Source organism: Chenopodium album, chromosome 26 (assembly GCF_948465745.1).
Source record: "Chenopodium album chromosome 26, dcCheAlbu1.1, whole genome shotgun sequence".
Lineage (NCBI taxonomy): Eukaryota > Viridiplantae > Streptophyta > Magnoliopsida > Caryophyllales > Amaranthaceae > Chenopodium > Chenopodium album.
Window position 1 is genome coordinate 20,531,443 of NC_137859.1, and position 24,433 is coordinate 20,555,875.

Consider the following 24,433-nt stretch of genomic DNA (forward strand, 5'->3'; position numbering starts at 1 on the left):
GTGACAAGATAATTTGTAAAGTTTCAAATAAATGTATAAGTTAAATATAACCCGTGCGTAGAACGGGTCCAAAAAGCTAATTATTTAATAAATACCGGACTTGGTTTAACAAAATCACTTAAAAAAAATCATTCATATAAACGGTTTACAGATTAATTTAGTTCCCTCTAGGTTTTCTCCCTGGGAGGGTTTTTTGGTTCCCTCTAGGGTTTCTCCCTTGGGAGGGTTTTTCTAGCCTCCATTGCTAGATTTTTCATTCTTTTTTTTGAAGGTTTTCCTTCAATCTTCTCCTTCTCTCTCTTTCTCTTCCGTCTCTTTTCTTCTAATCTCAATTGTAAATTTTTGTAGGGGTTTCCATCGGTATTTTTACCGGTGGTAAGCCCCAAAAAAACTTTTTATTTGCTTTCAATAAAAGATCACATCTTTATGATGGAGTTTGATCTACTATTAGGTTTAATTTATTTGTTTGTTCGTCTGTCAAAGTTTGAAGATTTAGGGTTTCACAATCTCCAAAAGTGTCTAGAAGGCCATATGAGTTTTTTAACCCAAACAGTTATTCACATGTGGATCTCAAGCCGAATTAGTGCTACCTCACAGATTGTATTGCTTCAGATGAAGATTTTTATAAAGGCGATCGTTGATCAAATCTGCAATGTAACTAGTTTGAAGGTGAATTGTATTTGTATTGGAATTTTAGATTTCCTCGGCTATCTTTCATTAATGAAATCCTTTCTCTTCTTGTCAAAAAATATAAACGGTTTACAGCACAAATGGACGGCTTTACAACGACTAACACTTGAACTCCCTTCCCAATACTCCAAAACATACACCTTATGACAGCAACACCAGCAGCGCAAGTGGGCATGGAGCCACCAGAATGTCCAGTTTGCCTACAATCCTACGACGGCGACACCACAATTCCCCGCGTACTCGGATGCGGCCATTCAGCTTGCGAGCCCTGCCTCGCACACCTCAATCTCCTCCGCCCTATCACCCTCCCGCACACCCTACGCTGCCCATCTTGTACTCAGCTCGTCAACTTCCCTCATCCTCAGGGCCCCTCCGCACTCCCTAAGAACATCGACCTCCTCCGTTTCTCTCTCCTCCTTCAAGACCAAGACCGAGACCGAGACCAACACACCAACTCAAAACCCCAGAAGAATAATTCCAACGTACCCCTTCTCAATGACAATTCCTCTTTACGACGTCGTTTTCTACCCCGGATATGGTCAGAGGAGTTGTATTCTGCTTGGAAGGACTGGATTCTTCCCAACGGCGCGGTTTCGATTGAGGATAAATTGGTCAGTACTACTGGTAGAATTAACATTAGTTCCAATTTTATGGATTTGAGTTTATCTTCTATTATGCGGTGTCGTTTAGTTGAAAATCATGTGGTTGGTCTTGTTAAGGTTGGGCGTTTTGTGTTGAGTGATCCTTTGTTGGATTATAGTTATGTGGGTAAAATTATGAGTGTTCTTAGTTTCATGAGTGATGATCAAAGAAATGAAATAAGTAACATTTTGGGTGTTTCCATGAAAAATTCTAGAGTTTGCAAGGTTCTTGGGCTTTGGCTCGATGTCGAAAACGATGGGTTTCTTTATTTAGTTATTGAGAAATTAAATAATGGGTTATTGAATTCGGGAAATTTAGGTTATGAGATTGATCAACATAACACGGAATGGGAGTGTTTGTTGGGGTCAATTGGTGTTGAATTGTGTGAAGCTATTATCAGTTTGCATTCAGAAGGCTTTGTGTGTGGTTTTTTGAATATGTCTTGCCTTTGCTTTGATGAGTTTGGGCATGTTTGCATTGATATAGGCGAGGCCTTGGTGATGGGAAGGAAGTTCCGTGAGTGTTTTGTGGAGGGAATCAAAGGTGGGCGGGAAATCGATGGTTTTGACGCTGAACTGCTTATTGGGAAAATGCTGGACATGGGTGCATTTGTGAGCCCAGAGGTGTGGATGGAGTTGCTTGGTAGGGAAAATATTGAGGTAGATAAAAATGATGTGAGTTACCCAGTTTGTTATCAATCTGATAGCTGGTTATTAGCCTGTGTTTTGATAAATCTCCTTGTTGGGAATAAGTTCACTGTAGAGATGTACAATTACTTGAAATTTGTCTTTCAAGGAAAGAATGAGCGGGTTTCTGAGTATAAAATCATGTATCTTCAGTGGATAGAAATGATAAATGCTATGTTGGAGCCGTCAGTGTGTACTGAATATGCTTCAGTACATGAGATTTTGCGAAATTGCTTGAATTTTGATCCAGGAACTAGACCACTAGTAACTGATGTGTGGAAGTGTATCAAAGGATTGAAATCTTACCATTTAATTAATAATGTCTCTAGCTTGGATAGTGGTTCCATGAAAGAGAACATTGGCCAATGTTTGGCTTTGGGAGAGCTGTGCAATGTTTTAAATGATGCAAGAAACGAATCAAGAATATCCAAGTTACCCGAGGAACATGATGATTGTAAACCAAACCGTAATCTGGTGGGGGAAAATACAGTTGATAATGTTGTTAAGGGACTATCTGCTGGTAAGTTGCAATGTAAGGTTTTGCAAGGCCATCTGGATTGTGTAACAGGATTATGTGTTGGAGGTAAGATTTCCACTATGTGCTTATTGTGATTGTACTGGTTTATAATGTTCCATGATAATTAAAAGATAGCTGTTGTTTGGTCTGATAAGTATACAATGATTTAACCAAAAAGCTCTCAAGGAATAAAACCATAAGGAAACACATATATGTATTACAGTATATACTTATCCGTCAGTCTCATTACAAGGTTTTGCTATTTGTTTAGTAAGTCTATATGGAGAAACAATGTTGCCAATGTCAATAAATAATATTTATCTTGATACGTATCTTAGCATATTTAATAAACAGAACCCCTTGTACACACAGTATAGTGGTAATGCAACTTACGATAGAATTACAAATTTTCTATAGCAATTTTAGCAATCATAGTGGAGTACATGATGATGCAGTACCAATTTTCTGACTTCAAACAAATTAGTCTTCTGAACTTAATACTATATACACTGCAAGCCTGATCAGAAAGTAAAGATCACATGACTAGGGAACAATAGATTGTTATTGTCTTCCAAATAGTCAAACAAAACTTAACTACTATCTTTAGTAAAGTGATAAGTAAGGTTCATTCTTCCACAAAATACTAAGGAGTGTTGATTTGTTTCAAAGAAGCAATAAGCTAGGCAGGAAAGAGTTTATATAAATTACCAATTATAAGATTCTTAAAGCAAAAGAGAATAGGGATGTGTTCAAGCTCCAATTAATCACGAAATTAAGAACATTGAGATTAAGCAAGGATATTTCAAACACTACAACGATGATAAAGTGATCTTCTTAGCTCCTTTAAAACATTTCTCCTGAATATTCTCAATGATAAACATACAAAGACTTTCGCTTTTGCTGAATGTATCTCTTTGTCAAAGTACAAATAAATATAGATCAACTATAGGTTCCACAAGATTACACTTCCATGTCAATACAAATCAAACCTACTCCATATAGCCAAGCAACACCTACGTGATCGAGTGTAACAACAAATAAATAAGTGGGTACAAATTACTTTAATTGGTTAAAGTCTTGGGGGGATGGATTAAATCCCGCCATATCATTATTTTTTCAACTATGTTTATACCAAAAAAAAAAGAAGAAGTTAGTAGCTCAATTAAGCAATTAAGTAAAATTCAAAATCTCCCAGTTTTAATCTTGAAATCTCAATTCAATCATAACTAGTGTCTCATCCAATCCCTAATCAAAATTCTACAAGTACTTCAAAGATTAAATAATTAACAAGATTTTATTCAATTTAAATGTATGAGAAATTAAGTAGATGAAAGCTATAAGCCTATAACATCTAATCTAAGCATTTAAAATTGTGCTAAGCATGAGATAGTGAAGTACAAAGAGGAACAAATTCAATTGAAAGGAAAGAGAGTGAAACTCATTGATTGATTAAGAATGAATTATTTATTGATTAATCAATGTAACTTATGATATTTTAATGGTATTTGTTGAAAACTTTCCAATTCCCTTATCAACTTCAAGTTTCCACACTTTCTCTCTCTAGTTTTCTGTGCTTCGGTGGTTAATCCTCTATAATCTAATCCTAGTATTTCATAAACTTTTACTCTCTATAATTATGAACTACAGAAACATTGAACATTGAATTGACCTGATTAGTAAAAAAATTGAACTCTAGTGACAATTTGGTTATAGGTTTTTACCATTTGGACCAAAATTTTTTTTTTTTTTCTTAAGATAAACACCTCAAAATGCACAATTTAATATTTGTATATGTTTTTAAAATTTATTCTTCCTATATTTAATTTTCTAACTAATATTTTATCCCTTTTTATTTCCCTAAATCCTCGATCACCCAATTTTTTTTCCAACCCCATTTTTAATTATTTTCTTTGCTTTTTATTTTTTATTTTCTATAGCACCATTTTCTTATTTAGGATTTTGCATATTAATTGCACCATAATTATATTGTCTATGCTTTTATACACTATTTGTTTGTGTTCACACGCTAAATGGCATGTGCAGGGTGGTCGATCGCACGGGGCCCCTAAGTGAAATTACTATCAAAGGGCCCCAATTTTGAAATTTACTTATACAAAGTCGAGAGAAAACTTGATAATCAATAATCTATTCTTCAATCTTATCATAAAATTTAGTAGAATATCTTTCCTTAAAGAAATAATTTTAGGTCCCAATTTAACAAAATTGCATCGGGCCATTTTCAGTGTTAGCATTTGTAGCCCCGCCTAGTAAATGCCTATTCTATCTTTACTCAAATTTGATATTTACCTTTGTTACCAAACTCTTTTTTTTTTTTTTTTTAGGTCACATGGACATTTTGTTGTTTATTTATTTATTTTTAACCTTTGTGCCTAGATCAAATGGTGCAATTTAAAAATAAGTGAAGGAAGTATTTCCTTAATGAGGGTTGGAAAATTATGGTGAAATTAATAAACTCATTTTTTTTTTTCTCCAAACTTTTATTTCCTTAAAAATGGATGGAAAATAAAATGAGAAAAATAAATAGGAGAAATTAAACTACAGATACAAACTGAATAAAACAATTGCTAATAGTTTATCAGAAAATTTTAGATTTTTTAAGCTTAATGTTGCCATAGATTATTTATTTTTTTATTTATTTATTTTTTTTTTTTTCAGTGTCGCTTGGGGATAATTTTTTATTTTATTAAATTGTTGTTTAAGTTATTTTTATCGGTAGGGGTCAAATTTTTTTGCCAAATTGGTTAAGTGTCCACGGAAACATGTTGCTCAAAATTGGGTTTCACTAAAGTCACGTTTGTGGGTGAAGTTGTTGACGTGTTTAGGGTCGGCAAAATAGACCACCACTTGTGTAACTCCTCTTTGTTAACGTGGCTAAGGGCTTGAAGCTTTACATTGTTGATAGACATATTCATCTTACTCTGTTCTTTGTCTAATATTCATTCTAAGATCACAAACTCACAAACAAGCATGTTTAAAAATAGAAATATGTTGAGGATGGAGAATTTTCGAGCATAGAGAGCAAAAAATAAGAACAAAATGAGCTAAAATAAGTATTTGTGACGATAGGGTAGTTTGGAGTCAAGTTATACATCAACATGTGTCATGCCAAGGATATGTAGGACTATAGGTTCATAGGATAGCTAATACTAGCTTTTAGGTTTCTAAGCAACTATATACAACACCACTCACAAATAGGTAACACTAGCTTTTAGGTTTCAAAGCAACTGTATACAACAACACCACTCACTAAGTTACAAACCATGAACTTAGGTTTCATAACCACCAAAGCTCTAAATTGTGCACCTTATCATGTAATATCATAGAGTCTATTCTGGACTTTTAGAACCGTGTAAACTTTTACCTATTTAGACAAAAAGCATTAGATTACACAAATTCAATGCTATTATGACCAAGTCAAGAGTGAAGCAAAATGAAAACTTCAAATTTGCCCGAAGTAAAACAAAGATCTTTTTGTAATCATTCAATTATATAAAAATAGGAAACAGAAATTCACATACAATTATGGATGACAATAATTAGTCAAAATACCACCACTACAATATAGAAAACCTACACTAAGCTTGAATCAAACATTGAACTCAAGCCTTAACATAGAGAATCAAAGGGAGGAGGTTTGCTTTGCATAAACATCTAAAGTATTATTGTTCTTCTCTCTTCTTGATCCAATTCAATGCATGATTGTTCATCAACTCAGCGTAAAGTCCTAAACTTGTGTAAAGTCCTAAACTGTCCAATTAGACGGACTAAGGTTCAAAGAGATTGAAATGAAATAAATTAAAAGAAATATAATACGGTTTACTTCCTATGAAACAAAAATAAGTCTTTATGTTTGACCCCACTAGAAAGTAATGATCACAAGAGGTTGTCAAATGCCTTGTATATATCAAAGATATCAAGTACAAAAGATCTATGCAACTTTATGTTGGGGCAAGGGTGCCTAAATTGATGAAAATCAAAAGAAAAATTAAGAAAATAAGAATAATAAAATCAAAATGAAAACGAAATTCTAAAGAATGTTGTTCTTTAGGTGATGCAAATTCAATAATTATTTCAAAATGTGAGTCGTTGGGTGTGGATTTGTGAAATAAGGAAGTGGGATTGAATAGGAATACATAAGATCAAACTTTCTTAATATGGATATGAGGTGAAGGAATTGGAAATATGGTTTCACACATAGTTTATCCTACATCACTAAGACTTGAAATGCATGATTTTAGAGGTGTTATGTTCCAAACATCTAAACTTTCCTCAAAAAGTTTAAATATGTCCTCAATAAGATAAAGTTTTCTTTATAATGGGATATAAGGTGAAGGAATTGCAAATATAGTTTCACAAATAGCTTCTCTCCATAACTCAAATGAGATGGGTTAGAAAATGATTAGTGGTATAGATCAAGAGGAGTGGGAATAAAGTCAAAGTTCCTTCACGTCATGCACTCTTAAAATCTAATTTCATCATCCCACTCTTTTGACTTCACGATATTATCATAATCATGCACTTGAGCTTTATAAAATTCAAGATCAAGCATCATAGATATATGAACTTCTAATTTTCCCTTTCCCCTTATCAAAACTTCTAATCTTTGCTCTAAAGCTATGAACTCACAAGCAAGCATGTGTACATATAAAAATACATTCTGTATGAACTCATTTTGAGCAAAACCAACAAAAAATGAGAACAAAACGGCTAATATGAATATTTGTGACATGCTACACATAAAATTGATGAAGGAACACAAGGTGATTAAAATAACTAAAATGATTAAGAAAATTGCTTAGAGTAATAAAATTCTTACACAAGACATAAATATCACTCATCATCATACAAGAAACATAGGAGAAAATAGAAACATGATTGCTGTTTGTATAATTTTCCTGGGCTGAAATAAGGTATTAGCTTTGTTATGCTTCTGATGTGATGGTTGAAAGTTTGAAACCTCTAGTGAAGTTTCAATATCCATCTTTGTGTATAGTTGTCACTTATGGAGAAAACTCTTCAATATCCTGATCTACTATCCCTTGTTAAGTAATAATTTTAAATCTTCAACCTGGAAATATTTGTAGGGAACAAAGACCCTGGCTGATAAAGAACTATGGTAGAGCTTGGATATGATATAAAAAGTAATTTTTTCTGTTTCACCTTTTTATGTGTAAAATTGAAGTGTGTTCTTTCTTTTGTAGGAGGGTATCTTTTTAGCTCATCATTTGATAAAACAATCAATGTGTGGTCTTTACAGGTAAATTACTTTGATTTAATCTTGATTTTATGTTTTAAATTTCTGGTTCATATGTTAAAACTCTTAGAAGTTTCCAGTACCTATAGTATATTTCCTCAATATGCCTGATTTTTTTTTTCTTGTTTTCAGGAAGAGAATAAATGCATCATGAATGCTATCTTTTTTTTTCCTAATGTTAGAGCAAAGTTGGTAGATTTGATATAAGTAGTGATAAGAAAGTAGGAAGATGTGTCATACACTTTTTTTTAATATTTTTTTTAATTTTTTTTTTTTTTTTTTTTTTTTTTTTTTTTTTTTTTATGTTTTTAATTTATTATTATTTTTTTTTTAATTGCACCACACTTCTTTGGCATTTTATTTGAGGAAGTGATTCGAAATGGTAAATGGAATGAATACAATATAACTTTAAACCACTGTCTTTTTTAATCAGTGGTAAAGTTATTTCAATTGATTTGTCCATTTACTTAGTTTAATATCTTCAAGTGTGTTCCAAATAATGAAAGTGGAGGAAGTGTATCTTTTTTTATGAGTACGTGACTTCTTTATATAGGGTTAAGGATGCTTTCTACATTATAGTGATTTAATGAAGAGTCATAACTTTTGGCATTAATTGCTCCTAATAACTCATATACATTTTAATTTAGGAAATTTGTTAGAATAAACTTTCCATATAGAGCATTTTGGGAGAAAAAAAATCTTTTAAAAAGATTATGGGCAAATTAATACCTTAAACAATTTTTTTTTTTTTTTAAAAGATGAAACCTTACTCTATTTCCAGCCTTAACCAAATCTGTTCGGTGTTGACCCGTGCATGCCAACCAAGTGATAACTTTTTCTTTTAATTTCACTCATCTTCTTCTATTTGCACTCCTTTCTTTCTCCAAAACACCATTTTCATTTATTTCATATATTTCATTTATTCCCATATACATCTTCATCTTTTTCATTTCCTCCAAAGCTTTAGTCATTAACGAATGCATCAATTCTCTAAAATCACTCTTTTATATATTCTTTCCTTTCAATGCAATTTCCTTTTGCCCCAATTTTAACCCTTTTAACCATAAAAATTAATTAACATAAACCCTTAAATTGCTTCGAATGCTAATATTTTTCCCGATTGACATTGGCTTATGTAATATGCAAGGATTCATTTTTCAACGTACCCTAAAAATTGAAAGGAGCCCTCAATTTCAAGGTAATATCCTCCCCAATCTTTGATTTTTAAGAGAATAATCATTAATGGTGGGAAGACGGTAACAACAAGCGAAGGTCGGTTTCCTATTCGAATGCTTATATTTTTCCCGATTGACATTGGCTTCTGCAATTCAACTTACCCTAAAAATTGAAAGGGGCCCTCAATTTCAAGGTAATATCCTCCCCAATCTTTAATTTTAAAAAGAACAATCATTAATGGTGGGAAGACAGTAACAAGCGAAGGCCGGATTCCTATCATTCAACAACCTATTCCAATGGCGTTCGTGCTACCCTTGGTGAGCTATGCAGACAAAAATCTCTTCTACATGCGTCACAAGATGTGTGGACGCGATGAGGCCATGACCTCCTACTTAGCCTAATTTGAATTCTTTTTCTTCCAAGCCTTTTCTTGCTACTTAGCGAAAATCCTCGGAAACAACCTCCTTTCCTGCACACGACAAAAGCAATGAGAATGAAAGAACGAGAAGGGAAAACAAACAAAGTGGAGAAAGAAATTGAATATACATGCATTTCCCTCAATTAGCTGCCTAAGCATGCGAGGTAAAGGAAGAGAGGAGAAAATAGGTAGAAAAGGAGCTCAAAAAGTGCCGAAATCTCCCTAGTTTAATATCATTTGAATGTCAGAAATGACACTCATCAATTTTATGAGATTTTAGCTTATTTAGGTCAAATTAGCTATTTGACAAGCCTTAAAGCTATTTATGGTGTTTTTGTGATTAGAGGTTTCAACTAGAGTTTTTGTGGTCCAAAGAGGTAATTCAAAAATGCTGGTAAAGGTAGTGTTCTCTAATGAGAGCTTTGTAAAATCCTTGCAAATTGGCATGCTTACCCAAATCAATCTCAAACCAAAGCAAACTAAGAGACTACTTTGTACCCCTTAACAAATCATATAAATTCACAAATGTATAAGAACACCTTTATTTTTCCCTACTAATTGGAGGAGGAGCTTCATTCACTGGGAAACTCATAAAAATCCACCTTTGACTATCTCTTGATTGGGTTGAAAATTAGGAGAAAGTAAGGGAAGAATAATTGAATTATGGGGAAAAAAAAGATGGTAATCGCGTGGTTGCAAGGAGGTGGCGCGTGGCCTTTCCAATCGCCGTCGGAAGCAGAATGTGTCATTTCGTCTTCCTTGTAATCAGGCCTTTAATCTTGTGTTTTGTTTGGCAGCCTATAACGGAGTTCTTTAGACCTTCTAAAAGTACACTAGATCCTTAAAAAGAATTAGCCTCTTGATTCACATCATTCTCCTCTTCTTCAAAAGAATTTTCCCTCAAATTCACTTCATCCAAACAAGTAGAGCAATACCATGAAACCATTCAAATTTGTCGAATACAAGCCAAAAGAACAATTACCTCAATGCTAGCAATCTTAATCTACGGTAAAATATCACCACGAGCATGGCAATAAAGTGGAAACAACCCAACTCTTAATTTGGTCCTTGGTCTTCGAAGTTGACCGTAAGAATACTTTAGGCATTAGTTCTCTCTCATGTATGACTAATAATTTCTTCTTTTTATTCATTCCCCTAATGATTCCACCACTTCTAAAGAAACCATTAAATTATTATCTTGATTCACGAATGGCTCAATAGTATCAAAAACCTTTTCTAACACCTCGTTTGGTAGATCATCATATATAATCTCATCTTGACCATCGTCACACACAATTGGAACATCAATTGTTTCAATCACCCTTTCTTCAACCTCTTTAGTATCTACATGTTTCTCTTCACTATCTTTTTGACAATCTTCCTCCATCTCTTATTCAAACTCTTGTTCATTCATGGACATATTAGAAAGATGATTCTCCTTAGCTTTCGAATGGTTTTCATTAGGAGACAAAGGAAGCAATTTAAAACGTTTCTTTCCTACCTTGACGGAGTAAGTATTAGTCTTACCATCATGCTTCACATGTCGATGAAATTGCCATGGTCTACCCAAAAGAATGTGACAAGCACTCATAGGAATCACATCGCACCATAATTCTTCCTTATAATTGCCAATGGAGAAATTAACCAAAGCTTGTTTTTTCAACATGAAGACCCTTAGAATTATCAAGCCAACCCAACTTATATGGATTTTCATGATCTCTTGTAAGAAGTTGTAGTTTAGTCACCACCTCGGTTGAAACAATATTAGTGCACAAACCACTGTTAATAATCACCCTACAAGTAGTGTTACCAACTTTGCATCGAGTATGAAACAAATTATCTCGTTGACCTTGATTTGAATAATTCGTTGTAGATAAAATCTTGTGTGAAACACTCTGCTTATCATTATTCAAACGACTCAATTTTAGAAGCGAATTTCATAACCTCATTGATAGAATTATTGGGACCCAATTCAACCTTTTTTTTTTTCCTTTTCTTTCTATCAAGTAATGATTCCTCAAAATCATCAAAATATGCATTCATACTATTTCGTAATCTTATAACTTTATCCATGATTTTTTTAAACGACTCGTCCATTATGAACGGACTTAAAAGACCTTAAAACACACAGGAACAATCCACAAAAATTGCAGCACAACTTGGAACAAAATTGCACACAAACACCAAGAGTAATCAAATCGGACTAAAAGTGACACAGTTGCGGAAAACAGTCCAGTTTAATAGCAAACAACTCTGAAAATTCTGAACTTTTGGTGAAAGAAAGTAGACAAAATTTCACCCAAATTTAAAAAAAGAATCACTTGAAAAGACCTCGTAACGAAGGAGAACGAGCGTTTTGAATTTGAGAGAAAAAATTGATCCTCCGAGAACAAGTGCGACTTGTACGAGTTGTAGATCGATCAAACTCTTGAAACTCTGATACCAATTTGATTTGGATTAAAGCCCCTTAACCTAATAAAGGATATAACATCACACAATTAGTATAAAGCTCCGTTCTTGATAAGAAATTTTAACCAAAAACAATTTAAAGTAACCGGATATGACCTTGAAAACGACCACTCATGGAACGAATTCAATGCATAATCAAACTACCTAGACTACTCCTTGAACTAGATACTTTGATGAACAAACCTTAGACTACTCCTAGACTAAGAATTGCACGTTCTAACAATCAAGGACAATTAGCAAGAAAACGTTTAAGCAGAGCTAAACATGTTTATTGAATTAATCTGATTTTCTATCTCATGTCTCTAAGAGCCACGGAATTTCGCTTTTATAGACTAAAAACTAACTAATCCTAAGTCTAATAAGACTAGGACAAGCCCCTAACCCTTAGCTCCAAGTAACCTAGATAGAATAGGAAAACTAGTTCTACTTAGATTAGGAAACTAGTAGTAAGACTAGTTTAACTCAGCCTATAATTCCTAAAATAAATCCTAATCAACTAAGGAAACTTATTAAACTAAAATAATAGAAATTAAAGCTAATCCTAAGTGCTTAAACCAAGAAAAACCCTTTCAAGTGAAAGGTAAAAACTTGCAAGCAAAATTCTAGAAAAAAGAAAAGTAAAACAAGAAATCATCCATTTCATCTCGGAGCTTTCACAACCCACATGCGCCTGCCCACGTCGTAGCTGTACTCAAGGTGGTTGCAGGGAGTTGGCGTGTGGCCCTTGGAGTGGCGCTTGGCCTTCGCAATCGCCGTCGGAAGCAGAATGTCATTTTGTCTTCCTTGGTAATAAAGCCTCCTTTTTTCTCTATTAAGCTGTTGAACCTTTCATTGCTTCTTTCCTTGTTTGGGCAGCCTATAATGGAGTTCTTTAGACCTTTTAAAAGTTCATTAGATCCTTCAAAAGAATTAGCCTTTAATATATTTGCAAAACCATACCAACGAATAATTCGTTTTCTTATCAAGAGGCTAATAAACATGAAGGGAGACTTCCAGAGTTCGTGCAAACCTATATCTGATTACCATTTAAGCCTTGTTATTTTTTTTGTTCATTTGTCTGGTCAAAATAAACATGAGGGGAGCCTGATTTTAGCATCTTATTCATGACATATGCCAATTTCCCAACTCTTGGCCTCCATTTTATTTGACATGTCATAGAAGTTACCAGACCTCTTAACCTTGAGTTCAGTGGCTCATTGTTCCTTGTGCTGAAGGAATTATTATTATAGAAATAGATTTTTCCTGCCCTTCGCTTTAGTATCTGTAGTAATTTGTTCATTAATCTTAGGGTGTTGATTAGGGGTGTAACTAAGTTGATTCAAGTTCAAGCTGATCTTGCTCAGCTTACATTGCTTGATCTCCTAAAGGGCCAGGTCAGAGTTAACAAGCTCAAGCCCAGCTTGAATGCAAAAGGGTGGAAGCTTGACTTGTATGCAAAACGTGACATTTGGCATAGGCTTCGTTCTGGCTTTGAAGCTTACAGAGCTGGCTTGGGCTTGGATCTAACCAAGCTTGTCCAGACTTTGATCAAGCTAACTGGCAGTTGTCTGTGCTGTCTGAATTCATATGCCAAATGCCATCAATTGAGGCCATCATCTTCAGAAACACTGGTAGTCTCTTGATCAAGTTGCTTTAGACTTTCTGTTGCATATACTCTCCCTCATAAACATACTGCAATTGAAATTCTTAGAGCTGGAACTTGCTCCCTGACTTATTTTTTTTTGCATAAAGCTAGTACTTCCCTGCACCTAGGGCTGCAGTTTCACTGTATTGATTTCCTTTCTGTTCCTTTATTTCATCAGGGTAAAGTTTCTCATTCAAGCTCACAGGTTTGAGCTCAAAGTGTGTGATATTTAATTTAGTTTCTGTTTTTGGAGGACAAGCTATGCTTTGATACTACTAAATGCACACTTCAACAATATAAAAAAAAAAAGAAAAAAAGAAATTCAAACAGAAGAGATTTAAAGTTGAAATGTACTACTTTGGCGAGATCATCCCTTTCATTCACTATGGGATGGCAAAAATATATTACCATTTAAGCCACTATTTCCATGCTTTTTGAATCCCACAAAGGATGAACAGAAGTGGAGAATAAGGATTTGATTATATAAACTTAATCCCCTATGATTCTCATCCTCCACTTGGAATAAGGTAGGAGATTTGCTTAGCAGAGATATATATTCAATTATAAGTATGTATTGACTTCCTCCTTTTACTTGCAACATTTCTATAGTGTTCACTATTCACATATTCCACTTCAACTAAATTTCGTGATATATACTTGAAGAAAAACGTAGTCATATGAGATCTTGTTAGATCCGTCTCAATGTATGTTTATTGAAATCTAATAGTAGTATATTAATTTTACATGCATTATTAAAGATATTAATGGTTAAAGTTATGCATTGACAAATGTGAAAAACAGAAATGTTGCAAGCAGATTATAATATAGAGGAAGTATAATTTACCACTTAAGCATATAAGGTGTTTGAGAATCTAAAGGCTAGGATAAGATAAAGAAACATGCTTTGTCTCTTCCTATTTCATTCGATGCATAATGATTGCTTTAAATAATTACCAAAAGAAAAAGCCATGATTGTGCTAGTAACGTGTTTTGCTACTATGTGGGACCATTTCCTGTTTTATGTTTTAAAGTTCATCTATTCTTTCTTTAGTCTTTCATCATTCCACCTATAACTTTCTTGTTGTTTGATTTAATTGGTGCAGGATTTTGTGCACGTGCATACGTTTAAAGGTCATGAGCACAAAGTCATGGCTTTGGCCTTTTTAAATCAAGAAATGCCTTTGTGTATCAGTGCCGACAGTGGAGGTGGTATATATGCCTGGGAAATAAATGAGACTTTAGCTCAAGAACCCTTGAAGAAGTGGTATGAGGAAAAAGATTGGCGTTATAGTGGCATTCATGCCTTAGCTATTTCCGAATCTGGTTGTCTCTACACTGGCAGTGGTGACAGGTTGATAAAAGTTTGGTCATTAAGGGTGAGACATTTTTACAGTTGCTTTTTTAAAATTTAATCAATTTTTTGAGGAAATTTTTACAACTATTCTAAAAGGGTGTTAAGTGATTATTAATCAGCAATTCAGTATAGTCATGAAACCTGTAAAATTTTCATATTGTTCAGGATTATACTCTGCTGTACAGCATGGAGGGTCATAAATCAGTGGTTTCTACCCTAGCATTGTGCAATGGAATTCTTTACAGCGGAAGTTGGGATGGTACCGTTCGATTGTGGTGTCTTCACGATCACAGTTCTCTAGCAGTATTTGGTGAAGACATTCCTGGGACAATGTCATCTGTGTTATCTCTTGTTGCGGACCAAAATATGATCATTGCCGCTCATGAGAATGGCTGTATAAAGGTTTTGAAATCAAACCCTACTTTTCTTTGGTCCATTTGGTTACAACAATTAATAAGTATTGGAAATCCCCTACGTACTGTTTTTATAGACATTAATTGAAGTAAAGACTGCATTCTCTTGTCCTTGCTAATACTTGTTGACAACTAGCACTTTCTTTTTCGGATGAGCAATTATAAGCTTGTTTATCATAAATTATCACATTGAAAAGGTGAGATATATGTTGACCAACCAATTAATATAGTTTTCTTATAAAGCTAACTCCTCAAAAGAATATACTCTATATGCAATAAATCAGTCTTAGAACTACCTCCGGAAAGAATACAAGTGTGCTGCCTAGTAGCTACTCGCACTTAACTGTTTTTCCTGCCATGTGTTTCTTTCCTAAATATTCATATCTTATTGTTAAATACTGAAATTTTGCATCACAGGTCTCTTTTTTGGCTACTGTTTGTTTACATCATGTGTTAAATATTATGTCTTTTAAAACTTCCTGTTCCAGTTCTGTCATTCTGACACTTATCTACGTAATATTAGTGAAAATTGCTCTTACGCTTATTGATTTTTCCATTTCTTCTTCCCACCCCCTCCGTTCTAATGTTTTAAATTAGTCAAGCAATATTTATATCTTATAATCAAATTATAAGATATTTATTTATTTATTTTTTTGGGAGATATTACCTACTCCACAACATTTATACTCTATAGGCAAGGGCTTTCTACACAAGCAACATAAGTGTCTGAGAAAGGGATTAAACATTGACTCTTTCTATGGGAACCTGCTAATTAAGCACTGAAATGATTCTTCTAGGTTTTCTAGTACTCGTGGCCAGTATATTTTAAATAGATGGAATAAATTTGTTCTCTGATGAGGAGGGAGGAGGGGAGAAGCAAGTTAGATTTTATCATATTTATTACTTTATCTATTTGAGTGACACTAAACTGACTTCAAATATTGCAGATGTGGGTTAATGATGAATTTAAATCGTCAACAAAAATCCATAATGGGGCCATTCTTGCTCTTGCAATGGATGGGAGGTGGCTTTTTCTTGGAGGATGGGACCGGACTATAAATGTCCAGGTATGTTTACAAAATCTAGACGATCAATAGCAGTGTAACTTAGGCCTTGTTCTTTTAAAAAATTATTTAAGTTTAATTAAAATTATGTTCAGTAAAATAAATTTTTGTTCAGTAAAAATAAGTTAATTTGGCAAAATTAAGTTGTAGGATTTAATCCATAAAATTCATAACTTCAAATTACAAATATAAAAACGAATCAGTAAACTAATAAAATTCATAACTTCAAATTACAAATATAAAAACGAATCAGTAATCTAATTCCAATTCAGTGTAAATAATTTATTTAATTGTAGTAAAAATAAATAATATTAGTGAAATTAGTATATAATAAAAAAAAAAAAAAAAAAAAAAAAGCAATTGAGCTCAGTAATTATAAGGTAAAGAGAAAAGGCCTTATACACACTACCTATTAAACTATTGAATTTATTCTTCTGGAGTTAACTTGCGATTCAGCTTCTGTATAATAAATTCATCATTTGGAAAAGGAATTACAAGGCATGTTCGTACTATGAATGACATTTGTATCATCCCCCCTCCCCTTTCTAGAACTTTGCTAGTGGTAGTCTTATCCATTAACATTCAAGAAGTTGTTAAATTATCTTTTATTCCATGTGATATTTCTTGAACAATTATGAATGATATTGTAGGAGATAACAGGATCTGAATCTGAGATGGATGTTTTAGAAGTTGGATCTATTGCGTGCGATTCTGTAATAACATCTATACGGTGTGTACAAGGGGCTCTGTGTGTTGGATATGCTAACAAGCTTGTCAAGGTAATTCTTTTCATTGACATGGGCAATCACTTAACAAATATAGAGTATCAAAAGCATTATATTGGATTGATCAAAATGCATATAGGTAGCATTTGACATTTTACATTAATATCACCCTTTCACCCACCCTTAACTCTGTTTAAAGGCCTTGTCTACTGATCAGGCTATACAAGCAAACCCTATTCCCTCAGTAGTGGCTGAGGTGATTCTCATATAGGGCACAGTAGGGCGAGGCAATTACATGTGCCCTTGCCCCCAGAATCTGCAAGGGTTTTTACCATACATCCTTATTCTAAAAGGCAATTGACTGGCCCACTAATTTGTTGTAATGACATAGTTTGGAACCTTCTAAATAACATACGTCTTAAACCTTCTAAATAATTGCATAGAGACTAAGACAAAATGAAAACAAACAAAAGAAAAGAAGGGTAAAGAAAAAAAAAAAAAACCCTAGAGTGATATTACGTGTTACCATAACACACATTCCCGTATCTTTTTGTTGAGGTTGATTTTCTATCCAATATATGAAACATTAATCTTGAATTAGGCTATAATAAGTATCAGTCTAAAAAGAAAATAATCAAAGCATGTTTGCTATAGTGTTTATAAGTGGTGGAAACAGAATAAATTAACCATTTCCATTACCCTTTTTTTTTTTTTTTTTTTTTTTTTGGGTATGAGAGGTGAGTAAATACACTAGCCCCAAGCATACAATCTTGTAGCCGTTATCTTCAGAAGCAGGCATCTCCAGCTTCTAGTGGCCGACGCCGACGCCGAAGCCGCCACCACCGCCACCACCGCCGCCACTGCCGCCGCCAGGCCAGTTTTTCGTACGTCTCTCTCCCCTTGTCCTTGAGCTTGACTGTTCTCCCCGTCAAGGTGGAGAATGGGTTGAAAACTTGGTTGTAGTTGCGGTTTGCTTCCTTAGCCACCAGTTGCGGCCTTCTTCATCTCTTCACGAAACTTCAAGTTCTTTTCTCTCTCCACCGCAGCTAGCCGCTCTTGGTCTGTTCTAAAACGGTCGATTCTAGGTGTTGGCTAAAGCCTTCTCTAACCGTTTCCTCTTCGTCTCCAACGCCTTGTGCCACCGCCGCCTGATCCGCTTTACCAATGGTGGCCTCTTGTGAGTTAAACTTCTGGCTTTAAGATGAACTCCCTGCAAATTTGCCATCAATGGGAGTGAGTTGAGTCTCCAATGTTTCGAGTTTATCCTCGACGACATCGACCCGCTGCGTGAGGTTGCTCACCATGATAGGAACTGCTCTGATACCAAGTTGTTATAGACCAGATTCTCATTGCAATCAAACAAGGTAAATGAAGTAGAAGTAGGAGGAAGCTTGTATATTTGATTGAAGATAATTTGAAGATAACGGCTACAAGAGTGTATGCTTAGGGCTACTCTAGAGCTAGAGAGAATAAACTACGACTACAATACAATTACTACATAAATCACTTAAGCCCTACTACTTTATTGTTGTTGGCTTATATACTACGCATTCCCCCATTACAAGAAGTACTCCTATAATTAATAGCTTTTGTCTTGTAGTGTTGTTATTGCTTTCAGAGTATCACACCAGTTACCACCCTCCATAGTGGTTCATTAAAAACGTTTGTCTTGTTCCCTTAATTTGCTGCTATTGCTTGATCTTGTCCGTTCATTGCAATCACCACTATGGCCTCATATGCTATGCAAACGGATAGAATACCGAGGACCATCTGTGATGACATTGATAAACGAACAAGAAGGTTCCTATGGGGTGGTGATGAGGAGAAATGCAAAAATTCACCTAATCTCTTGGGATAATTTTAAGAAACCGATTGAGTTGGGTGGACTGGGAATTCGATCATCAAGACAAGCAAACTCGACTTATCTAGCGAAGCTTGGTAAGAAAGTTCTCACTGAACCTAATGCTTTATGGGCAAGACTACTTCGAAATAAATATTGTAAGGGCCGTTGTGGACATGTTTGAAACTAAAGCTAATATGTTGAATGTGTGGAAAGGCATAACAGAGAATGCGAAAGTAATTGCATACGGGGCTAGAATTGTTGTTATTGATGGCTCCACAACTCTGTTTTGCAACCACAGATGGGCTTGTGCAAAGACTCTTAGGGAGATGACTGTTTCTACCAGCCCTTTGGATCCTAATATTGAAGAAAATTATTTGCATGGCTCCACAACTCTGTTTCGCAACCACAGATGGGCTTGTGCAAAGACTCTTAGGGAGATGACTATTTCTACCCGCTCTTTGGATCCTAATATTGAAGAAAATTATTTGCATATTCTTAGAGATTATGCTGCCAGGTGGGTGGGCCTGCTTTTGAATTCTGAACTGGTTCTCTTCAGCAATGGATAGTTCGAAACATCATGGTTCAAAAACATAATGATATGTCTCCTGAAATACGGCTTACGTGCTTTGGTGGACTTGGAGGTGGAGAAACGCGGTGGATTATGGAAAATCAAATGAATTTCCAGACCAACAAGAGTTGGCTCAAGTGATAAGCAACTTGATGTCGCTTAAAGGAGGTCTCGGGTTCGAGCCTCACCGTATGCAGAAACTCTTGTTGGGAGACTCACCCACCATAAGATAGGTGTGCTACCCAAGTCGGATCCGGATGTAGTCGGAGCTAAGCTCCGATGAACCGGGTGGACAACCTTAAAAAAAAATGAAATTCCACTAGATTTTTAACAATTTTTGCTAGACCGATTTGTAGAAGTATGGAGGTCATGGGGGATGATGTTAGCAGCTTTGCAAATCCCATAGCTCGTCGAGAAGCTTTCATCAAGTGGGCTGCCCCTCCACTGGGATGGTATGCATTAAATTCTGATGGGGCGGCAAAAGGAGCGCTTGGCCCAGCTGTGGGTGGGTGCATCATAAGAGATCACATAGGTAAGATATCCTATGCTTACTCCTTAAAGCTTGGAAATTGTGTGGCCTTCAAAGCTGAGGTTCTAGCAGCTGAGTATGGGTTGGAATTAGCTAAGAAGATGGGTTTTTAGAAGCTTCAAGCGCTTGTACAAATTTTCAACAGCTCAAATGAGTACAATGGTGAGTGTGTTCATGACATTCTTCATTGTAAAAACGTGCTTGCCAGAATGGAGTGGGAAGTAGAAGTGAAGCATATTTATCGTGAAGCAAATAGGGCTGCAGATTGGTTAGCAAACCAAGGAGTTACACAGAACAACAAATTTGAGTTGATTCATGTCCCGCCTTTAGCTTTAGGTCGTATTTTACATAATGATGTGGTTGGAGTGGCTATGCCCCGCTTCGTTCCACCTTAGCGTTATTTATTTTTGTTTTATTTCGTTTGGCCTAGCCCCTTGTTTGCAAAAAAAATAAAAAAATTATATTGAACATACTCCCTTTATTGCTTATTAAGTGATACATTTTTAATTTTTTTTTCCCACCATTCTTATACTAACTTGGATTGTACGTGTTTAGAAGTATTAAAAGCAGTTATATCTTGTAAAATATTATTGTGAAGATGAATTAATTAATTTATTTATTTTAATATATATTTTTTTTTTGAATAAATGTTACTGATCTTTAATTTAATAAATTTTTGCAGTCAACCTTATGCATTGGAATTGTGTCAAATTTTATTGTGTCAATTATTCTAAAACAATCTTTCGTATATGCTCAATTAATGTCTGTCATTTCATTTTTACCAGGTGTATTATTGTGATGCATGACTATGACAAAGGAAGAGTTTTTGATAACTTTGTATACTCCCTCCGTGTTTTTTTAAGTGATACACTTTGACCGCCACATAGTTTTAGACAATTTAATTGACTTAAATAAAATAAGAGGTAAGTGGGGTAGTGGAGTATTAAAAAATTGTTAAAAAAAGATAGTGGGGTTAATAGTTTATTGAAAAGTAATGAATGTGAGAGGAAAGATATAATAAAAAAGTAGTAGTGGGTTTGGGTGGAGACCATGAGTGGAGAGAGATATAATATTTTAATATATTTTTTTGCCATAAAAGAAGTGTATCACTTAAAAAAACACTGTCGGAAATGAAAAATGTATCACTTAAAAAAAACACGGAGGGAGTAGTAATGAAAGTTGAATGGAGGAGGCCTTTTCAGAAGCTGCATCACCAAGCTTGTTCTTGTTTGTAATGGCTCCCAAAGGAAGAGTGGATACTTATATTTGCTTGTTTCTACATTAGAGGAACCGGATTAGGATTTAACTGAAGAATCACATTCCCGATCAAAGTTACAGTTTACATAGTTGTGTAAGTAGTATTGTACATAAATGGTAGCCTGTTATTGGGTTGTTCGATTCAACAATGATAAGTCGTAGTTTATGCCCATCTAATGTATGAAATTATGAAGTATCAGATACATGCAAGTAGAATGTACTTTTGTTTTACTAAAATTGTAACACTTAAAATGGACATTATATCTAGTATAAGAGAAGAAAGTGCAAAAGGCTAAAAGGTAAATGGTTATTTTAATGAAGATAAATAGGAGTAAGATATTATCCAAAATACACGAGTGGTGCAATTTTACTGTAATAATTTAAAAAAGGAAGTATAGCCTCTCGTTTTTCTGAGTCATAATAATGGATGTACAATTCAACAAGTAAGATTACTGGTGGAAACTTATGTTATATTTGATTTGGGTAAAAATATCTAGGTCACGTGGACCTATTAGAAAGGTGACACGTGTTATCACTTGGACAAAGGCCCAAATCTTGACAAAGCCGCAAAGCGGCGCAATCCATCAGTCCTAGGTTTTCGTGACTTAGACATGACACAAATTCCAATGACTATATATAGGGAGATTCCCCTCATTTTAGGGGCACGTTAATTTATTGTAAACACTAAATTTTCTCACATCAGAGAAACACACATGATCTCAAAATTCGAGAAAATTTCAATTTACCTTTTTCCGCACCTTTTTACATTCTTCAACCGGTTCTGACTTGATCGTCGTAGTCGAAACTCCAACCACACAGAGTCTCCGTTGTTTTGCAGGTACAAGCGTTCAGAATCTAGTCTTGGTAACGTAACTCTCCCGAGGGACACATAAAACCCGGAAACAATATTAGCCCTAATAAGTTGAAAAAGTCGAAAAAAGTCATTACTTCGTGATTGACAACAAAATTTTTAAAGAGAAAGGGAGTAAGAAGAGACATGTATATATACCCACCTAGGTTCCCGGCCACCTAGCATGAGGTGAAGTGAGGGGAAAGGGAAAATAGGAGAGAGAAAATAAATAAGAGAGAAAGAAACAGAGTTTACCTTGGGTATGAATAACCAAGAAGGTTGTATGCAATTATTATCGCCAGCACATGACCGGTAGCATCAACAACCAAGAAGGTTGGTAGTCGACCGTCCTTTACTCTCTCCCCTTCTCACGTGCTTGTGTGTGTTTTCAAAAATCTTGCTTAATTGCAATTATTGTAATTATGATTTTGGATGTTTGAATTGAATCTTTGATGGAAATATGTTTGATTGTTAAAAATAGATTTTCAGATTTTGAATTAGAGCAAAAATGCCCTAAATTTGAAACCCTAGTTTTAGAAATTAATAGGTATTGATTGGAAATGGTGTTACTGGGTTGGATGGTTGGAATTGATGATTTAATAGCAAATAATATAATAATGTGGAAATTTATTGTACATGTTTAATCTTTTTATTTTATTAATTTTTTTTTTATTTGATGGATTTATTAACGAAATTTTGATTACCCATTAATTAGGAGTAGAATCATATTCCCTCAAACAAAAAAAAAAAAGTGAGTGATTTATTTACGAAATATTGATTACCCATTAATACACTTTGATAATTTATTGGTTGTAGGAGAGTTCGAAGTGAGTGATTTCTTGCAGTAATGGCAATCTAAATAGTGGCTTTGTCCAATATTTATTATAATTGATATTTAATAGGCCCGCTCTTTATCATCCCGCTATTAACCATATCAAATGTGACCCTATCTAACTCGCCCCGTAATCGACCTTGACATGACCCGACCAATAACCAGGTCTTCTTGTCATCAAAAGAGATTACAAGTTATTTGTCATTTTTTATTTTAATTACTCTATTCTGTTTTGGTTATCTTGATAGTCAACTCTATTTTATACACTCAACAAAATTTATCCAAATCATGTAAACAATTATGCAAAACATCATTACAATTAACTAAGAGTAATACCACACTACAATAGAAGAGTAACATTGTAGACACCCATTTGTGTGTCTCCCCAACACCAAACCCAGTGATGAATGCCTTTTGCGTCGAACCATAATCGAATGTGGTGAAAGTGTTTGAAAGTCAAGTGTTGCGGTTTAGTTTTATTTAAAATTCTCTTCTCTCTGTTTTTGAAAATAACTCTGTTTATTTAAAAATAGCCAAATCAGTATAGTTTGGTCCATAATTAAGGTCCAATAATAGTGTAGTTGGATGGGGCTCGAAGAGAGAGATCTTTTCAACGATATTTATAAGCCCAATTCCGATGAAAATTGAGGACGTTATGGCCAAAATACTAAACTAGGCCCGGTTAATTATTTACATACGACCCAATGATCTAGAGGAGGGCCCAATATTACTTATTATTCCTAAAATTATTAGGATTAATTATAATTTTCTAGAAGTTTCTAGAAGATTCCTTTTAATTCTAATATTATTAGATTTAATAATTATTTATTTTTAAAGTGAACTTTTATTTGGAATAAAATATTATTATTATTATTTTAATATCATTATTATTATTATTATCTTTGAAAAATACGTTTTTTATCTTCTGTACGGATTGAAAAACGCGCCTAAGCCAGGCTGTCGCCTCGCGACAGAGTGAATTCCTGGCGACAGCGTGTAGTTTTATTCCTTATCAAATTCTATGATTTTCCGGACTATTTTCTTATAAATAGGGTCTCAAACCTCCGTTTTTATTCATCAACTCTCATCAAGAATTACTTAATTCTTAATCTCTCTCTCTCTCTCTTTCTAAACCAACCTTTTTACAAAATAAAATATTATGCATTCACAAGACTTAGAATCACTTAGCCAAGTTCGAAGTTGCCTTCGCCCTAGACGTGCAAGGTTTGATATTTCTGAGGGTTTGGTCCAAGCCTAGTCAAAACTTTGTTTAATTTGATTTCAATTTAATTATTTAGTTATTATTTATTATTTTCATTGAAGTTTACTAACTTGTGTATTTTGTTATTATAAAGAGGTACGAGGCTTCAAAGTAAGTAGATTAGCTTACTCTCTATTTCTTTTACAATGTAGAAAGCATGCTTATTATTGTTTAATATTCCTAGTATCATGTTAGGAAGTATTTAATTCCTAGTGTCATGTTAGGATGTTATTTAATGCT

The 24,433-nt window shown here is 34.3% G+C and overlaps 1 protein-coding gene across 2 annotated transcripts; it reads left to right on the forward strand.

The window, feature by feature from the left end:
• Positions 1 to 800: 800 nt before the first annotated feature.
• On the forward strand, positions 801 to 21,542 carry LOC145617381 (uncharacterized). Of its 2 annotated transcripts, XM_081672074.1 has the most exons (7): positions 801 to 2,601; positions 7,758 to 7,813; positions 14,601 to 14,873; positions 15,017 to 15,253; positions 16,212 to 16,331; positions 16,979 to 17,107; positions 20,779 to 21,542. In XM_081672074.1, exons 1-7 carry the CDS (start codon positions 834 to 836, stop codon positions 20,797 to 20,799), a joined length of 2,604 nt encoding a protein of 867 aa, XP_081528200.1. In that variant the 5' UTR covers positions 801 to 833; the 3' UTR covers positions 20,800 to 21,542. The 2 variants fall into 2 exon arrangements, with proteins under 2 accessions (XP_081528200.1, XP_081528201.1); XM_081672075.1 differs by lacking the exon at positions 16,979 to 17,107.
• The last annotated feature ends 2,891 nt before the right edge of the window (positions 21,543 to 24,433 follow it).

What these genes read in the sequence shown, in the direction of transcription:
- LOC145617381 (XM_081672074.1), top strand. Translation starts at nt 834, where the DNA reads ATGACAGCAACACCAGCAGCGCAAGTGGGCATGGAGCCACCAGAATGT. An exon ending in AACAGGATTATGTGTTGGAG is followed by an intron (nt 2,602 to 7,757) that starts GTAAGATTTCCA and finishes TTTCTTTTGTAG; the next exon opens with GAGGGTATCTTTTTAGCTCA. An exon ending in TAAAAGTTTGGTCATTAAGG is followed by an intron (nt 14,874 to 15,016) that starts GTGAGACATTTT and finishes CATATTGTTCAG; the next exon opens with GATTATACTCTGCTGTACAG.